The 19,785-nt window shown below is 47.3% G+C and overlaps 1 protein-coding gene across 1 annotated transcript; it reads right to left on the minus strand.

Annotated features, from left to right (window-relative positions):
• Positions 1-694: 694 nt before the first annotated feature.
• Positions 695-19,507, minus strand: LOC135914651 (uncharacterized). The gene is made up of 4 exons (XM_065447581.2): positions 19,306-19,507; positions 16,650-16,920; positions 6,705-8,091; positions 695-1,966 (listed from the first exon to the last, which is right to left on the minus strand). Exons 1-4 carry the CDS (start codon positions 19,505-19,507, stop codon positions 1,352-1,354), a joined length of 2,475 nt encoding a protein of 824 aa, XP_065303653.2. The 3' UTR covers positions 695-1,351.
• Positions 19,508-19,785: the final 278 nt, after the last annotated feature.

Raw genomic sequence — 19,785 nt, forward strand, 5'->3', positions numbered from 1 at the left:
TTTTCGTGTAGGCAGCCAGCGCTGCATTAACAAAGCGTTTCCTTGTTCGCAAGTGTTCCCTGCCTTGACAGGCAGCGTTCGCTAATAGTACGTCAAACATTAGGATTGGTTGAGTTATCTTACGAACGAATCCAGCGCAAGAGCAAATGCTAGGCAATCTTTGTGTTGAACACATCACCAAAGGTCACTGGCCAATGGCAAAGAGCCATTAGGAAGCTTTGCGAATTCGGCCCTTGAAATGTTAAAGCAATCCTTATCGCATGACACTTTTTAAGCAACACAGAAGTATCGAAGTGAGCTAGACTATTTTATGTGAATAGATGTTGAAACAAACTGCTCATGAGCAAAACTATTAAATATGTTCAACGATATCAACGGGATATTACAGAGCGCAGTCAAACGCTTTTATTCAGAACGTGCTCGTGCTACCTTGATGAAGCAAAGGTGCTGATCAGAGTCAAAAATGCACTCGTCATGGCTTAAAATGCACATGCGTTTCCCGGCAGTGTAAGCCACACTGCAATTGTTAGAAATTGTTCAACGCTATAGAGCAATACAAGCTACTGTTCAAGCTTGCAGAATAGCGTAAATGTGTGTGTGGCTTTTAAACAAGGTCCTCCATGAAAGAGGACTATTGTCTTCGCAAAGGGGAATATCTTACCAGCAATAGCCAAGAATTGTTCAGGTTAAATAATGACATGTAAACAGCTGTCTTGCCCAAACGAAATCCGCAGGACATATATAAATCTGCTGGAACTGACGCCAAGGCTTACGAATGTGCAGTTCTCTTGACAGAAGTGAATGTAAAGCAACGACCTAAATTTGACGACCACATAACAGAGCAGTTCCCGCACAGCACCAGGTGTCGAAAAGTTCGTCACTGTAGAGCAGCCCACTGAACATGTTTCGATCCACGGAAATCTACACAACAAGCAACAAAGAGTCCTTAACATGCCTATGAAGAGATTCCTATTGACAGCACTGATATTATCTATGTTCACCAACTACGCTAAAACAGGAGCCATTATTTTTTAAAACCGCCGGGCAAAAAATAAATTACACAGAGAAACTCACGAACCAGAAAAAATTTCTCGACGGCCGCCATCCTTAGCGTTAGTTCCATATATATCACAATAAAACAGCTTGGCAAATTCGGAAACGAAGAAACAGTTTCGCGAGCAATGAAAACATCTAGATGCAAAATAAGGCACTACGAAAGAGAAACCGAGATCAGTGTTCGCGCGCGGCATTGTCGAACTGTGCGGTGGCACACCAATAAGCATGATTCGCGTTGCTGCCCTCGTTGTCGTCTCGTAGTTCCACAGGTGCTAGAGGACACACAGCGCGTCACTCATCGCCGCGGCTTTCCGCAGGCGTCCGCTGAGTTCCGTATAGGTGTCCCCGCACAGCCAAAAGCCTTGAAGAACTCCTCGAAGTTCCGCATCTGCGCCGACGCTCTCACTCCGCCCCCGTAGGAACCCCTCGGGAGACAAACGTGGTGCACAAAGAAGAGTATGAAGAACACCTGGCTGGCAGACAAGCTGTGGTAGCCGAATACCGGGGCCCGGTCGTGCCAGCTGGGTGTGGCATAGGCGCGGACCGCGGCTGACATCGACAAAATTGGGTACTTCAGTTCAGTGTTCACAACACCTCCACTTTGCCATCGAAGGCAATGCAGGTGCGCTACCAGCCCTTCCCAGCTATCGGTTTCCTGTTCTGCGTAGTCGAAAATCTTCTCCCACAAGGCGTCGGCAAGCATGACACCCAGCACGGCCGCGTTGATGACATCTGCGCCGTGGGCTAAGCTGCGGCTTCCTCCGGCGGTCTCCTTGCCGAAATTGAGAAGCGCGTAGACGCTTGCCGTAACGGCGATCTGGTTGCCGAATCTCACGAGGGATGTGTGAGTCAAGTCGACGCGCAGACTGTACAACGCAGAGAAGCCCCGCAGAGCACTGCTGCTGCGTATCTGAAATAAGAATGCACCGATTTAGTTGCACATAGGCAGCCAACTTGATCCGCAAAACCGAGAAAACAATATAAGTGTTCCGCGTGCTATACGAATGAATTGCTTACAGCTGAGCGAATGTAAACCTGCCTCGAAATCATTGAATCGCGAGCAGCCAGTTTTTCCGTCCTGGTAGAGTTACTGTATGATATACAGGCACTCTATTTTTCATTCTCAGTGGCCCCACTAAGTAGTCATCAAAAATAGTGATATGGCAGAACGTTCGCTCCTACTTTCTGGTTGGTTAGATATCTATCCGGGACATCTCGGGGCGATTCAGATGCGTCCGACAATATGCGGTCAGACAACAACGGGTTTTTGTGTAAAGGAATGGAAAGCAGAACCAATGACCGCTGATTGCAGGCCATGAGGCTATACCACAGAGTCACCGCTAAAGATGGCAATCTCACTACGAGATCGCAGGGCCCAGCAATGCGTGGAAGCGGGGTGTCACTGAAGATCTCTGGCTTACGGTATACACTAATGATCGGTGGTAGGTCTACACTTTCAACAATTAAGCTCAGTTATTTTACTCCTCCATTACTCAACATGCTCGCTAAAGCTCAAACCAAGCTGATTACACCCTCACAGGAGATGATGTACTGCGTCACTGTTTACGACCCACCCAGCAGCGCTGACGTTACAATCATTGACAAGTAAAGAACTGAAAGATCCGAGTAAAAGCAATAGAATGTACTATTAAGAAAGAAGGAGCGGCGGAGACAAAATGGGTGCGACAAATAAATGGCAGTAACAAACTGCGCTCAGTGTAGCGCCAGTGCCATGCTCCCTTTCGCACGACCTACCAATCTAAGTCACGTTTTGATAGACCCTTGGATAACAGGTTTCATCATGCTTGCTGTGACATGGTGACAGACAATTCGACTATACCATTCTACATTTAAACACTCATTCTGGGTACGTTTAAAGGTTCGCACAGGTTCCCTGCTCACTGTCATTCTCTTGACGCGCCAATTTGGGGATAAATATTATACCCCTGTCAAGCCAGCCACTTAAGTGCACCAACGGGATGTGCACTCAAAGACCTTGAGTGACACATTACGCTACGCGGTGCTAAACGCAGAAACAGAGCGCACTCGCAGTAAAAAAACATGTCGACAAACTAAGAGTGCGGTTTTGAAGATGTAGATTGCAACGAACTATTTTAATATGATTGTTTTACGTTGTATTATAAATAAAAACAAACTTAATATTTTTTTTTCAACCGAAGAAAACGAGATTTTTTTTTTCATTATAAGAACATTGCAAGTCAACGCCGGCTAAGACGAGTGGAGTGAAGTGCAGTCTTCTGAGAGTGACACTCCACTTGAGACGTTTTGATTTGGCAAAGTGTACTTAAACCGAGTGAACACTCTCCGTAAGCGAGCTTAATTTGCCCGCTTGACAGGGGTTATTAGTATGACTGTGACCAGCAAAGTTGGCTGCTACGTTGCTTTGTGCGGATGTCATGGCGGACATGCTGAACAAGAACTACGTCCAGCTGGTTTCCGCTTCCGTGCGTAGGCTCAAAGTGGGCAGACTAAACAAGGTATTTCTCCCACCTGCGCACGATGCAAACTACCTGGATGTTCAAACCGCCAGCGATAATGAATCGATATTCGGTCACTTGATAAGAGGCGCATTATTTGTGACGCTTCAGGCACACGGACGAAGATGGCGCCAGCGTGTGCGTGCCCGGTAGTGCGATAATGTAAATACCGGAGAACATGCAAGCGGATAATATTCGGAAAGTTGACTCTTTTGCTCAATTTAATTGCGCTCGTCAACGACATTTGTATATTTTGTTGCCTTAAAAGCGGTCTTTCGACTTTCTTCTGAATTATTAAAGAATGCGTTTCATAATTCTTGGTGTTACCTATAACGCGATATGTTACCGCTATATGGTGAACAAGATGAGGTTATAACGCAACTTCTTTAGCTGACAGTGCCTTGCTCTTCTAGAGTGGTTGACACGTTTCTGTATGATAGTTGTTCCTACGTTAGAAGTACGTACAGCGCGTGATGATCAAGAGAGAGCAAGGAGTGATGCCGTGCTTCTTTGTAGTGGGTCCGAATCAGAGTCATTGGGTTACTTTCTTGAAACCTAACTAATTACGAGAAACGTTTCTTATCTGATTTACTTTTCCGGGGTCATCATCATCATCATCAGCCTGGTTACGCCCATTGCAGGGCAAAGGCCTCTCCCATACTTATCCAACTACCCCGGTCATGTACTAATTATCGCCATGTTGTCCTTGCAAACTTTTTAATATCATCCGCCCATCTTACTTTCTGCCGCCCTCTGCTACGCTTCCTTTCCCTTGGAATTCATTCCGTAACTCTTAATGACCATCGGTTATCTTCCCACCTCATTACATGTCCTGCCCATGCCCATTTCTTTTTCTTGATTTTAACTAAGGTATCTTTATCTCGTGTTTGTTCCCTCACCCAATCTGCTCTTTTCTTATCCCTTAACGTTATACCTATCATTCTCCTTTCCATAGCTCGTTGCGTCGTCCTCAATTTAAGTAGAACCCTTTTCGTAAGCCTCCAGGATTCTGCCCCGTACGTGAGTACTTGTAAGACACAGATGTTATAAGCTTTTCTCTTGGGGGATAATGGCAACCTGCTGTTCATGATCTGAGAATGCCTGCCAAACGCACGCCAGCCCATTCTTACCCTTCTGATTATTTCAGTCTCAAGATCCGGGTCCGCAGTCACAATCTGTCCTAACTAGATGTATTCCCTCACCACTGCCAGTGCCTCACTACCTATCGTAAACTGCTGTTCTCTTGTGAGACTGTTAAACATTACTTTAGTTATCTACAGATTAATTTTTAGACCCACCCTTCGGCTTTGCCACTCCAGGTCAGTGAACATGCATTGCAGTTGGTGCCCTGAGTTACTAAGCAAGGCAATATCATCAGCGAATCGCAAGCTACTATGGTATTCTCCATTAACTCTTATCCCCAATTCTTCCCACTCCAGGTCCCTGAATACCTCTTGTAAACACGCTGTGAATAGCATTGGAGAGATCGTATCTCCCTGCCTGACGCCTTTCTTTATTGGGATTTTGTTGGTTTGCTTATGGAGGACTACGGTGGCTGTGGAGCGCTATAGATATATTTCAGTATTTTTACATAAGGCTCGTCTACAACCTGATTCCGCAATGCCTCCATGACTGCTGAGGTTTCGACTGAATCAAACGCTTTCCCGTAATCAATGAAAGATATATATAAAGGTTGGTTATATTCCGCACATTTTTCTGTCACCTGATTGATAGTGTGAATATCGTCTATTGTGGAGTAGCTTTTACGGAATCCTGCCTGGTCCTTTGGTTGACGGAAGTCTAAGGTGTTTCTGATTCTATTTGCCATTACCTTAGTAAATACTTTGTAGGCAACGGACAGTAAGCTCATCGGTCTATAATTTTTCAAGTCTTTTGCATCCCCTTTCTTATGGATTAGAATTATGTTAGCGTTTTTCCAAGATTCCGCTACGCTCGAAGTCATGAGGCATAGCGTATAAGGGGTGGCCAGTTTCTCTAGAACAATCTGCCCACCATCCTTCAACAAATCTGCTGTTGCGTGATCCTCCCCAGCTGCCTTCCCCCTTTGCATAGCTCCCAAGGCTTTCTTTACTTCTTTCGGCGTTACCTGTACGATTTTCAATTCCTCTAGCCTATTCTCTCTTCCAATAATTCGTAGGTGCCACTGGTGCTGTATAAATGTCTATAGAACTCCTCAGCCACATGAACTATCTCATCCATATTAGTAATGACATTGCCGGTTTTGTCTCTTAACGCATACATCCGATTCTTGCCAATTCCTACTTTTTTCTTCACTGCTTTCAGGCTTCCTCCGTTCCTGAGAGCATGTTTAATTCTATCCATATTATACTTCCTAATGTCAGCTGTCTTACGCTTGTTGATTACCTTCGAAAGTTCTACCAGTCCTATTCTAGCTGTAGGGTTACAGGCTTTCCTACATTGGCGAATCTTGATCAGATCTTTCGTCTCCTGCGATAGCTTACTGGTATCCTGTCTAAAGGAGTTACCACAGACTTCTATTGCACACTCCTTAATGATGCTCACAAGAATGTCATTCCTTGCTTCAACGCTAAGGTCCTCGTCCTGAGTTGAAGCCGAATACCTGTTCTGTGGCTTGATCTGGAATTCCTCTATTTTACCTCTTACCACTAACTCATTGATTGGCTTCTTCTGTACCAGTTGGACCTCTTGCACGCGAGGCGGGTATTCTACCTCTACACCACCCCTGCAACGTTTTCCGGGGTGTTCGAGCGTAATTATACATGACGCTAAGCAGACACCGGGTTGCTAGGTTACAACTGCCTCTCGCAGTAATTCGAACGGGTTGGCCTCTGCGGAATGGATGCAAAAGATGTTCCTGCCACCGCTCTTAATCGGTAATCGGTAATAAGCGGTGTTCTTTTTTGACTTCCTACCCCCTGATATGTTTAACTGATGCTTTTTACCTTGTCATGTTCTTGTGCTACGGTTTTTGCAATCACCTATATATATGTTCTTCGTTTTATTAAAAATTTAGTTGAGAGTTAGCGCTCGTCCCATCTGCTCCTTTCTGTGTCCCTGTTTCACTTCGCGCTAGAAGCCAAAATCATGGAGTTATACGATTGGACGCTGCCTATGCTCCATTAGGTAATCAATAATCTCGCCACTCACCTGATTATAGAAGCTCCCAATTTCAAACTTATTCTCGAAGTAGTTGTCGCTTATGGAGGGCAGATAGCGCTTGTAGGGCGAAGTCAGGTTTTCAGGCAAAACAATATGAATGCTTCGCACCACACTCCGCACCTCGTTGGCGTCCAGGTGGGCAGAGAAGAAAACTTGGGCGTCCGCAATCACGGCGTCAGAGATCTTCTTAAACATTTCCAGCACAACCTGGTCACGGTCTGGGCTAGTCATCTGCTGCGTCGCCAACACATCCCAGAATGGAAACAGTGTCATGGTCAGATATTCGCAAAGTGCCGCGTGATCAACTACACTACCCTCCTGCCGGATTTCGTCGTCAAACGTGGCCAGCGTCGAGTGTATGGCGAAGTACAGTAGCGCGGCTGCTTGAACGAGGATGTTTTTGTCCGTCAATATGCTTAAGACTGCCGCGACTTCGGGAGGGTTTTCAATGGCTATCGCTGGGACTCCGCTCAATATCTCTTCCCACGAAGATATGCCCTCCTTTGGAAACTGTTCGTAAAACTGCGGCATCGGGACGATGGAGCGCCCATCATGAAAATTCTTGCGGGCCCTGTGGAATCGGCGAATTAGACTAAGCACGTCTGCCTGCGTAGCGTTTATGCCAGCGTGTCTCCTGGCAGCTTCAAACATGGCATGTCCGGCACTTGACGCTTCTAAATCGACATATGGCGCAAGCTGAACGCTTATGACGTAGGTGAATTCTTTCTTCTCGAATGTTGAGTTGTAGTACGTGTATAACACGCTGAAAATTGCGTACCTGAAGTGTAGCAGACCCACAAGCTTGATCAAGTCCACGTTTCGCGCCGTGCTAGTAGAGGTTCCCGACCAGCGGCGAAAGAGGTCGATGATGGCTTCCACTGCGTTCTCTGCAGTGAACAGATTTTTGGCGGCTGCGATGAGGCAGCTCTTGTGGTTCCCCCAAATTATATCGCTGACCGGTGAGCGCAGTATGGCCTGGAGAGTAGGATGAACCACGAGCGATGTGAACACTCCGTCGGCAATCGCTCTGCGGTCCACTCCGCTCTTTTTGTAGCAGGCATAACTGAGAATGTCAGTGCACGGATCGTTTGACAGGTTGGCCAGCGTCAGTATCGTCTCCATGGCGTCGGGGCAGCAGAATGGCGGCGCTTCGGGCAATTTACCGTTGGAGCTTGTCAACTCGTTCATCAAGATCCACACGAGTGCCACCAATCCGGAAAGAAGTAGTGTCGCGAGCAGAACGACAAGCGCCACGACAGCGCGAGGGCCAGAGCTGCTCGGCGCCTCGTTGTTGGGCATTTGCTGCGAGAAGCGTCTTCCGATAGCCAGCAGGTTCGCCGCGGGCAACTCGTGCAACGCTCCGGCTTCTTCTTCTCTGGCCCATGCCAGGTGCCATACGACTGACCGCGAGCCGCGCCAAAACCAGGCAATCGGAACCAATTGGTGAAGAAGATCCTTGGGATATACTGGCACGTACTCACTCTGGCGGATTGGTTGAGAATCGGGTAGATCGAAGCAGGATGTCAGATAAGAGTGAATCTGCATGATTCACTGCATGATTCATGCATGATTTTGAAAATATGAAAATTTCGTCTTAAGCATCACAATAAAAATATTCAAATTCAAATTCGGTGAAATAAAAGAAGGCTTAAAAAGATCTTCCCGAGGGTTTAAGTCTCATCTATCCTAAAGGAAAACTTTGGTCGGCAATATTAACCTTCCCGTCACTGTGCCCAAGTGTAGAGGCACGCAAAGATAGTACATTCTGAAGAGTTAAATCAAATCCAAGAATAGCGGAGTGGTGTTCGTAGGGTTCGTTCTATTAAACAAACACCATGACATTTACTCGAACTTTAGTTCATACCATTCCCGAAGTCTTTTGTTCGTGAGAAGTGTTTTTCATTGCATGGCCGCTTTCATTTACAGCAGCTTCTCTTTCAGGATTTGCGGAAACGCTCTTACGAACCGTAGTCGCGAACCAGAACGTGAACTTACAAGTTTGTTTGCTTTTTGACGTGAAACGTCTTTCATTTCGGTCAGTCTAGACAGTCGCTTGCTAAAAACTGTATGCAACGCCATTTTCAGTAAAGACATGTAACGAAATCATGTCGTGCTAGTATCATTTACATGTTTGCAATCCAATTACGCACACACTATATCTTGGTTGGAAACTTAATAAGAGGTACAAAATGAAGATTGTACAGGTCTACGCCCCTACATCCAGTCATGATGACCAGAAAGTCGAAAGCTTCTATGAAGACGTGGAATCGGCGATGGGTAGAGTGAAAACCAAAAACACTATACTAATGGGCGACTTTAATGCCAAGGCAGGCAAGAAGCAGGCTGGAGACAAAGCAGTGGGGGAATAGGGCATAGGCACTAGGAATAGCAGGAGAGAGTTATTAGTAGAGTTTGCGGAACAGATTAATATGAGGATAATGAATACCTTCTTCCGCAAGCGGGATAGCCGAAAGTGGACGTGGAGGAGCCCGAACGGCGAGACTAGAAATGAAATAGACTTCATACTCTGCGCTAACCCTGGCATCATACAAGATGTGGACGTGCACGGCAAGGTGCGCTGCAGTGACCACAGGATGGTAAGAACTCGAATTAGCCTAGACCTGAGAAGGGAACGGAAAAAACTGGTACATAAGAAGCCGATCAATGAGTTAGCGGTAAGAAAGAAAATACAGGAATTCCAGATCAAGCTACAGAACAGGTACTCGGCTTTAACTCAGGAAGAGGACCTTAGTGTTGAAACAATGAACGACAATCTTGTGGGCATCATTAAGGAGTGTGCAGTGGAAGTGTGGCAACTCTGTTAGGCAGGATACCAGTAAACTATCACAGGAGACGAAAGATCTGATCAAGAAACGCCAATGTATGAAAGCCTCCAACCCTACAGCTAGATTAGAACTGGCAGAGCTTTCGAAGTTAATCAACAAGCGTAAGACAGTTGACATCAGGAAGTATAATATGCATAGAATTGAACATGCTCTAAGGAACGGAGGAAGCCTAGAAACAGTGAAGAAGAAACTAGGAATTGGCAAGAATCAGATGTATGCGTTAAGAGACAAAGCCGGCAATATCATAACTAATATGGATGAGATAGTTAAAGTGGCTGAGGAGTTCTGTAGAGATTTATACAGTACCAGTGGCACCCACGACGATAATGGAAGAGAAAATAGTCTAGAGGAATTCGAAATCCCAAAGGTAATGCCGGAAGAAGTAAAGAAAGCCTTAGGAGATATGCAAAGGGGGAAGGCAGCTGGGGAGGATCAGGTAACAGCAGATTTGTTGAAGGATGGTGGGCAGATTGTTCTAGAGAAACTGGCCACCGTGTATACGCAATGCCTCATGACCTCGAGCGTACCGGAATCTTGGAAGAACGCTAACATAATCCTAATCCATAAGAAAGGGGACGCCAAAGACTTGAAAAATCATAGACCGATCAGCTTACTGTCCGTTGCCTACAAAGTATTCACTAAGGTAATCGCAAATAGAATCAGGAACACCTTAGACTTCTGTCAAGCAAAGGACCAGGCAGGATTCAGTAAAGGCTACTCAACAATAGATCATATTCACAATATCAATCAGGTGATAGAGAAATGTGCGGAATATAACCAACCCTTATATATAGCTTTCATTGATTACGAGAAAGCGTTTGATTCTGTCGAAACCTCAGCAGTCATGGAGGCGTTACGGAATCAAGGTGTAGACGAGCCGTATGTAAAAATACTGAAAGATATCTATAGCGGCTCCACAGCCACGGTAGTCCTCCATAAAGAAAGCAACAAAATCCCAATAAAGAAAGGCGTCAGACAGGGAGATACGATCTCTCCAATGCTATTTACAGCGTGTTTACAGGAGGTATTCAGAGACTTGGATTGGGAAGAATTGGGGATAAAAGTTAATGGAGAATACCTTAGTAACTTGCGAATCGCTGATGATATTGCCATGCTTAGTGCTTAGTAACTCAGGGGATCAATTGCAATGCATGCTCACTGACCTGGAGAGGCAAAGCAGAAGAGTGGGTTTAAAAATTAATCTGCAGAAAACTAAAGTAATGTTTAACAGTCTCGGAAGACAACAGCAATTTACAATAGGCAGCGAGGCACTGGAAGTAGTAAGGGAATACATATACTTATGGCAGGTAGTTACGGCAGATCCGGATCATGAGACAGAAATAATCGGAAAAATAAGAATGGGCTGGGGTGCGTTTGGCAGGCATTCTCAGATCATGAACAGCAGGTTGCCATTATCCCTCAAGAGGAAAGTGTATAATAGCTGCGTCTTACCAGTACTCACCTACGGGGCAGAAACCTGGAGGCTTACGAAAGGGTTCTACTCAAATTGAGGATGACGCAACGAGCTATGGAAAGAAGAATGATAGGTGTAACGTTAAGGGATAAGAAAAGAGCAGAGTGGGTGAGGGAACAAACGCGAGTTAATGACATCTTAGTTGAAATCAAGAAAAGGAAATGGGCACGAGCAGGACATGTAATGAGGAGGGAGGATAACCAATGGTCATTAAGGGTTACGGACTGGATCCCAAGGGAAGGGAAGCGTAGCAGGGGGGAGCAGAAAGTTAGGTGGGCGGATGAGATTAAGAAGTTTGCAGGGACAGCATGGCCACAATTAGTACATGACCGGGGTTGTTGGAGAAGTATGGGAGAGGCCTTTGCCCTGCAGTGGACGTAACCAGGCTGATTATAATGATGATATCTTCGTTTGGCTGCGTAGAGGCCACACGCCATTACTCAATAATGTATCTGTCGTGTGCACAGATGGAACCTTCTATAGCGCCACGCGTTTACGCATTCGGAGCTAAATTTAGTCCCTCACTCGGTGTTCAGAAAGGCATAGCTATGCAGTGCGCGTGCACATTCGAGCGGGAGTGGACGCGTTTGCGAATGAGCGAAAGGGAGAGGGAAAGAAACAATGCAATACACAAGGTTATAACCAGGCTGACATCCGCTTTGCTTCCGTGGTCGAAAAGGGTGGGCGCGGGGAGGGGGGGGGGCGCTATGACGCAAGAAAAGAACTAACTTGTGCGGAATCAATCGACGATTATTGTCAATGCGAGCGAATAGCCGAACGCTCCTCGAAAGCTACTCTTTTATTAAAGGAATGATGCGTTGGATGGCGCGTATTATAATTAGTTAGAGGGCACGGCACCTGGCCTGCGGACAGCATGGTTCACCGGCTTCTGCTGTTTGTGCAAGCACTGCCATGGATCCCGCATGAAACACCAGCCACGATAACGACGACCAGCGCTGGAACGATGCCGTTTTTGGTGTTTCACTCTGACCACGTGAGAACGAACTTTTCATTCGTGGGATACGAACTGCATGGTGTGACGTCACCAGCAACAGGCCTACTAAAGGAGCGACGCGACCACGACCGGATCAGAGGGCACGGCAGCTGGCCTGTGGACAGCATGGCTCACCCGCTTCTACTTATTGTGCAGGTTCGTCCTTAGTGCCCTGATTGTTCCTACCGAAGTGTTAACAAATTTTTGTTTATCCTGACGTGCCCTCGCATGTGTTGTATTGTTGTCGACTGTTTGTCCATGATGTTGCTATTAGTGTCTGAATTTCTTTTTTGTCGGACTGACTGAATTCGAATTTCTTGTCATGATAAAGGAAATGAACAAGAAAATTGGGCATCTTGAGGCTACAGTTCGGCACCAGGCTGAAAAATTCATCGAGTATGAAAACCGCAGCAGGCGTAACGACTTCTTGGTTTTGGGAATCTCGGAGTAAAGCGGTGACTCAGAGGCGAACTCAGGGCAGCTGTCATTTATGAAGTGTTTCACGAAAAACTGGGGGTTCAAGAAAAAACTGTAGAAAGAATTCATATCATTGGCAAAAAAAACGTAAACGACCGACACCAGTTATTATGAAGTTTTATGATACCAGAGAAAACGAGCAGGTACTGAATAACTGCAAAAAACCTTAAAAGAAGATGAGTTAGTATAAACAATGATTATGCAAAGGAAACAGTAAATGGGCGACGGAAGTTGAGGGCGAGCGCTTCTGCCGAAATGGTGAAGGGCGCGAATGTATTTTCAATCGACGACAAGCTCAAGGTAAACGATAAGCTTTACACATGGGACCACGAAAACAACGCATGTCTGCTTCTAAACCACCAAGATGAGAAAAAGCACCGCGCACAAAAGACAGATGACACCCATGACGATTCTGGTACCTCAGGCAGTCCCAGCGATTTTCCGTGCACTTCTGTCCTTTCACAGCTCGAAATCGTGTAGCTGAACGCACGCAGTATTGTTAATAAGGTAACTGAGTTAGAATACGTGTTGCTGACGGAGACGCCTCATGTGCTAGTGGTAAGCGAAACATGGCTGAACAGTAACGTACCTAGTCACTGTATAGTGCCACCAAACTACCGAATGTTTACATGGGATAGAGGCACTGGTGGTGGAGGCGTTGCGATGATTGTTGAACATTGATGTTGCAATGATTGAATATACTATCGCTGGGACAGTGTCGCTGTTGTGATGATGGACTGTACTATCCCTGATCCATGCTAACGATGTAATAGTAACGCAAAAAGCAAATATTGCGAGTTATATTATTAATTTCTTCGAATCAGTTTTCTTCAGCGCCTAGCAGCAATTGCACAGTCGCCTATCTGCCGTCTTCCTTTTCATGTGGGACGGAAACTCTTCTCGTCACTCAACCAGGCATGTTTACCCAAGCGCTACTTTTAGATTCTAAGAAGGCTAGCTGGCCGGATGGAATACCAACTAAGTTTCTAAAGCGATACACATGGTGGGTGTCATTTTTCTTAAATATAATCTTTGTTAAGTCATTGCTAACTCCCTCGTTGCCACAAGACAGGCGCTGCGCAGCCTAACTCCTGTTTTTAAATGCGGTAACCGATTGCTAATAAATATCTATCACCCAGTTTCCCTGACAGGCGTCTGTTATATAGTCTTAAAGCATATCATATGTAAGTATATTCTCGTTTTTTCTTGAAAATAACGATTTCTTTTATCAGGACCAACATGGTTTCCGAAAGGGACTGTCTACAGTAACCCAGCTCATAGAAACTATTCATGATTTTACTTCTGCGTTAGACGCCCAAGAGCAAATTGACGTCACCTGCGTAGACATTGCGAAAGCCTTCGACAAAGTTTCACACAATAAATTACTTCTCTAGTTACATAAAGCAGGAATAAATGATACTATTCTAATATGGTTTGAAGCCTACCTACACTATCGCAGGCAGGTTGCGGTGAGGACGACTGCTTGTCCCCTTCGTTAGATCTGTTTTCTGGTGTCCCCAGGGGTCCGTTTTGGCCCCGTTGCTGTTCATGGTTTATATTAATGACATTAGAGAGATTGTCCAGTTCCCTGTGGAATTGAAGCTTTTTGCGGACGATTATTTAATTTCTTCAACGGTTACACACACTGACGACCAAATCAGAATTAACCGTGTCCTTCATTCCCTTCCCCTTTGGTGTTAAAAATATGATGATGATGATGATGACGACGATGATGATGATGATGAAGAAGCAACATTTGCTGGGCCCGACATTAATCGGTGGTGCACGCAGGCACCAGATGGGGTGATTCCCTAGTTACGGGCACCCATACGTTTCTATCAGCTCCTGGTTCCTGTCCGTCAGTGCGAGCTGAATCGGTAGGGCGGGGCTGGATAACAAGGTCCCCATCGCTCAAGGGGTTCATGGTTGGGGGGTGTTGGCGGGAAGGGCAGGAGGGGGGGGGGGGTCTTGAGTTCTGTGCACTCTGCCAAGACGTGCGGCAGGGGTGCCCTTTTCTCTTCTGCAAAAAGGACAGAGCATATCGAATTCCGCAGGGGTACATGCGGTTCATCAGCACGGGATGCCCAAGCGATCCCGCCTGCGCTCGACACAGGATCATCTGTTTTTGCCTGGTGAGTTTGGGGTGCGGTTCTGGCAGAGTGCACCTTTCCTCTCGGTACATCCGAGTAATGTCCTGAAAGCTGGTAACCGGGTGCGGTAGCTCTTCCGGCTCGTGCTCGGCCCGGATTGACATTTCTCGGGCATGGTAGTTGGCAATGGTGTTGCCTGCTACCTGCGAGTGAGCCGGGACCCACATGAGCTCTATGGCTCTTCCCGGAGGCTTCTGCTTGGCTAGAATGGCTCGGGTCCCGGAGGAGATTACCCCCCTGCGGAAGCTTCTGTAGGCTGTCTTGAGTCGGTGACCACGGTGACCACGGTGTCCACGCTAGGCTGCGCGAGTGCGAGGGCACCGGCCGCTTCTTCGGCAACAGCGGGGGTCTGTTGTCTTCAGGGACGCGCTAACGATCAGCCTGTCTTTTGATGTAACCACCACCGCCGCATGGTCACTGTGTTTTCGGAGGGAGGCGTCAGCGTAGAGGACCCTGGGGTACTCTTCCAGCTTCCGGGCTAAGGCTTTGGCTTACGCGGTGCGCCTCTCGTCACCCTTGCCCGGCGTCGTGTTCCGGGGAAGGGGTTTTGTCTGAATGATCGTTTTCCAATCTTCCATAAGGGCCGTCTTGATGGGTACTGGCTCGATCTGCCATCCTATCTTGCGTAGGACGGCTCGTTCGTGTTCCGTGTGACTGAGCCGGATTCTCTGATTAGAGAGCTGGGCTTCGATGAGCTCCTCCACCGTGTTGTGGGCGCCTATTTGCGTGGACGAGTATATGGGCATGCCCAGTGCTTTTTTCATTGCCTTACGAAGCATCGTGTTTAGGATGGCCCTATTCGCCTTCGTCAGCTGGAGATACGGAGCGGAGTAAGTAACCCACGACACGATGAAAGCGCGTACCAGGCGCATGGCATCGTCCTCTTTAAGGCCTCAGTTTCTCTTGGATACCCTCCGAATCATACGAAGTATCTGTTCTGTAGTAGTATTGATCTTTGTGATAGCGGCCTGTCCCTTTCCGTCGCTCTAAGTAGTAGGCCGAGAATCCTAATCTGCGGTGTTAGTTAGATGGTCGTTCCGGCGATCGTGATAATCACGTTCGGCGGCAGCTCCTTCTTGGATTATCCCGGTTGGATCATGAGCAGCTCTGATTTCTGGGGAGCGCAGCTCAATCCGCACGACTTTGCGTACTCGTGCACGGTCGTTGCCGCCCGCTGCGAGACTTCCTCCATCCAGGCATCGGATCCGGCTCGGGCCGTCCACACCGTAATATCGTCGGCGCACAACGCGTGGTCCACGCCTTCGATTCTTGAGTAGATCGGGCAGGGGCAGCAGGGCCAGATTGAAGAGCAGGGGCGACAAGACCGATCCCTGAGGGGTGCCCCTATCTCCGAGCTCGACAGGGTCCGACTTCTCCTCCCCTATCCTGATGGTCGCCGTTCGGTTTGACAGAAAATCTTTTATGTAGCCGAATGTCTTTCGGCCACACCAGGTTTTGTTTAGATTCTGCAACACGCTCGCGTTGGACACGTTGTCAAACGCTCCCTTCAGGTCGAGGGCGAGTAGCCCACGCGGCGCGTGCCTCGTTGCCGGCTTGACGACCAGTTCGTGGAGTTGGATCATCACGTCTTGGGTGCTGAGATGTTGCCTGAAGCCGTTCATCGTCTCTGGCATCTGATCCGTTTCTTCGAGGTGCTTCTGCAGCCCGCGAAGGACCATGCGCCCCATCACCTTCCCCACGCAGGATGTGAGGGAGATGGGCCGCATGTTGTCTATCGTGAGAGCCTTGCCGGACTTTGGAATGAAGCGTACCTCGGCGTCCTTCCAGTCCTTCGGCAACTGTTAGCTCTCCCAGGCTTCAGTAATGTGCTCTAGGAGGCCGCGGGCCGCTGTACCGCCCATGTTACCGAGTCATTTATAAGTTATGGAGTTGCTACCGGGTGCACTTCTCTTGTTACTGTCATCTATCGCTGTCCACAGTTCCGTCATGGTAAACGGCCGGTCCAGTTCTTCGTTGTCGAGTCCTTCGTACCTCTCGGGCACCGGGTACTGGCCCTTCTCTGTCTTTAGGTACTTGGCCTTAAGGTCTTCCAGGAACCTGCAGCCGTCTCCCTTGTACGTGTTCAATACTTTGGTGAGGTTGCGATTGGTCGCAGTTTTGCTACTCAGCGGGTCGATCAGACGCCTCAGGAGACACCACGTCTTCCACGTAGAGAGCTTGCCCTGCAGGCCGTCGCAGGTCCTCAAGGTACCGAAGGACGGACTCGGTAACAACAATTCTGCGTTCGTGTGGGCTTGAGCTGCTGGAAACCCGAAGGAAAAAGCCAGACTTAAGATTATTTTTCCGATACTTCAAAGACTTTCTAAGATAATAAAGAAAAAATACGCCCAGTTCCCTGAAAATCTTAGCGAGAGAATAGACCACAGCTTAGCCGTAAAGCCTTATAACACACGTGCTGATGTTTTTCGTTATTCTTGTTTTCCCGGATGTAATTGAAATGTGGAATGCCTTACCTGATGTTGTTGTAGATCAGATGTGCACAAATTTCTATGCTCGATTGATATGTTGTATCGTGAGTATCTAACCTGATGCTATCAAATGTCAAATTTGCTTGTGTTCTACAATTCTCCCTCCCTGTGACAGCCCTCAAGCGAGGATTAACAGTACGATTTAAAAAATAATGAGGATATTTCGGCAACGCTCGCTGTGTCATTACGTGATTCAGGGGAGAACAGCGCCATTAGTCGGCCGATCTCATCAGGGCGCGTCCATTTTCTTTTACGACCTGCATTGCTCTCACGCTATTTCGCGTTTGTACACTGTTATGTTTGTGCCTTGGGATTTGCCTGACGGGAGGCCAGTGCTGTGGTGTGTCGACCGTGGAGGCAACGTTAATCCCCACATGGTGCCCGCTTCGGGCACGTGACGACTAAGTGCACGGCGTTGGTGTCCTCGCGGCTGCACGGCGTCAACGATGGAAGCGGCCGTCGGCTCACCGACTGCTATTCGGCCCCTCCTCGTGCGGACAGCAATGCACCCCACCCCTTCCTTTGTGTGGCGGCGCCCAGGGGCAACCCTTTTACCGACCACCCAAGGACTATGTTTCGACACCTTGCCTTGCAGATCGTTCGTTCCCTTTGTCGTATGCCGGGCCATTGAACTTGCCCGGCGCCCCATACCGACCGACCACCAGATTAGCCTGACGGCGCAGCGCGGTGCCCGGAGGCGCCGGCCACTGAAAGCGGCGTTGGGACCACGGAGGCTGCCCGGACCCTCTCTCGCTCGAACTTCTTCGTCCTTAGGGACTATCTGGGGAATCTGGGGACGGGGAAGTGTTATTTAAGCAGCTTGGAGCTGCTCGGTTGGTCTCTCCTGTTAACCACGCCAACTTGTACATACTGTATAAAGAATTCTTCGCCGAGAAAGCTCTCCTCGACTCTGACTCTGCGTGAAGAGGGGTCGAGACCTCCTGCCGGCCACGCATACCTCGGCACACGCAACAACACCCTCACATTAACTACTACATAACCTCCAGGGGTAACACGTACACTATTCACCTAAACTGAGCATGTGTTGGTGGGCTGTAATCAACTGTTTGTAATCAACTGTTTGTAATCAACAAGTTTGTAATCAACTCACCTAAAGCCGATACAAACCATCCAAAATCTGGCAATTAGAATAATCACGTCGAATCCACACACCGACAATACTAAACAGTTACTACAAGCAAATAACATTCTAGACGTTGCAGCCTTGTCAAGTACAACCTTTCCACTTTTCTTTTCAAACTAAAAAATGACACAATCTCATTATCGCTAATTCCTATATCATCTCTAACAAATACTAACTCAACTCGTTTTGCGCTGCATAATACCTTCGTTTTGCCCAAAGTGCGCACAAATTATGGGAAACAGAAGGTTCACTTTGCAGCCATATCATCATAAAATACATTACCGTTTGTCACAAAACTCCTGAAATCCGATCGATGTTGTGATGAACGGAAAAATTTTCTGTTATGTGATGTATAGGTGACACTATGCACTGTATAATCTGATTTTGGTTTTAGACCTGCTATTCTTATGTACTCGAACATGCAATTAATTTTTTCTTTATTATTTTTCTCTTTCTTCCACTTTTACTTTAGTTTTATCTAGTTTCGAAATATAGCTTACTGCCGTTATATTGTCTATTATTCACTTCATCTACTAAGATTTGTATCTCATTATTTATCACTATTACAACTGTACCAACTCAGCTGCTGCTGCTTGCCAAATGAATATTTAGGTTAACAATGAACAGGAGGTCGAAATTCAGCTTTAACTATGGGACCTCCTTCTGTATACCACTATCTGTATATTATTTTTATGTATTCATGAAAGTTTATTGATTGATTGATTGATTGATTGATTGATTTATTGATTGATTGATTGATTGATTGATTGATTGATTGATTGATTGATTGATTGATTGATTGATTGATTGATTGATTGATTGATTGATTGATTGATTTGTACCGACAGTAATAGTGGCACTAAAATAAAAGTCCATTCCTCATTTGCGTTGTCCCCAGCAGCGTGGAAGGCGACTGCCATCCCTATCCTCTTCGGCGCAATCCCTTCTCGTTCGCCGTCGCTTTCTACCACAACTGGCTCCGATGTCGCTCATCATGCCTGCGTTGTCATGCTACCCTTCGCCCTCTCGCCACTGCCCTCGCGTTCGTCGTCGTCTTCATGCACAGCTGGCTCCAATGCCGCTAGCATACCAAAAAAGGCAAAGTTAAAGATAGTGCGATAGGGAAAAACTTCATTTGTCCAGCGGTTATTGCCATTGATGCCCTGGACTGCCAGGGTTCCATCACCAGAAGAAAATCTTTCGAAATCCTCGGTCATGGCCCTGGCCCGCTGGACGGTCCACTCCTAGTTTCGGGTGCGTCGACGCGAGGGCGGCTTGCCATCTCTAAGCGAGGCGCCCCGCTTCAGAGGGTCATGCTGTTGTCTTCCACTTTCCGCCTAGTCCTTCTTCCTCATGGCGTTGGCATTCCCGAAGCACATGGGCCATATCGATTCGTTCATGTTCGCACTACTGACACCCGGATGACGCACGGGCCACAGGCGGTGCAGGTGGTAGGGGTTGGCGAAAGAGCCTGTGTCCAACCGTCTCAGGTCGA

This window comes from Dermacentor albipictus, chromosome 4, assembly GCF_038994185.2.
Source record: "Dermacentor albipictus isolate Rhodes 1998 colony chromosome 4, USDA_Dalb.pri_finalv2, whole genome shotgun sequence".
Taxonomy (NCBI): domain Eukaryota; kingdom Metazoa; phylum Arthropoda; class Arachnida; order Ixodida; family Ixodidae; genus Dermacentor; species Dermacentor albipictus.

What these genes read in the sequence shown, in the direction of transcription:
- LOC135914651 (XM_065447581.2), bottom strand. Translation starts at nt 19,507, where the DNA reads ATGACCGAGGATTTCGAAAGATTTTCTTCTGGTGATGGAACCCTGGCA. An exon ending in CAGTGGCGAGAGGGCGAAGG is followed by an intron (nt 16,921 to 19,305) that starts GTAGCATGACAA and finishes TCGGGTTTCCAG; the next exon opens with CAGCTCAAGCCCACACGAAC. An exon ending in TTGGGAGCTTCTATAATCAG is followed by an intron (nt 1,967 to 6,704) that starts GTGAGTGGCGAG and finishes TTCTTATTTCAG; the next exon opens with ATACGCAGCAGCAGTGCTCT.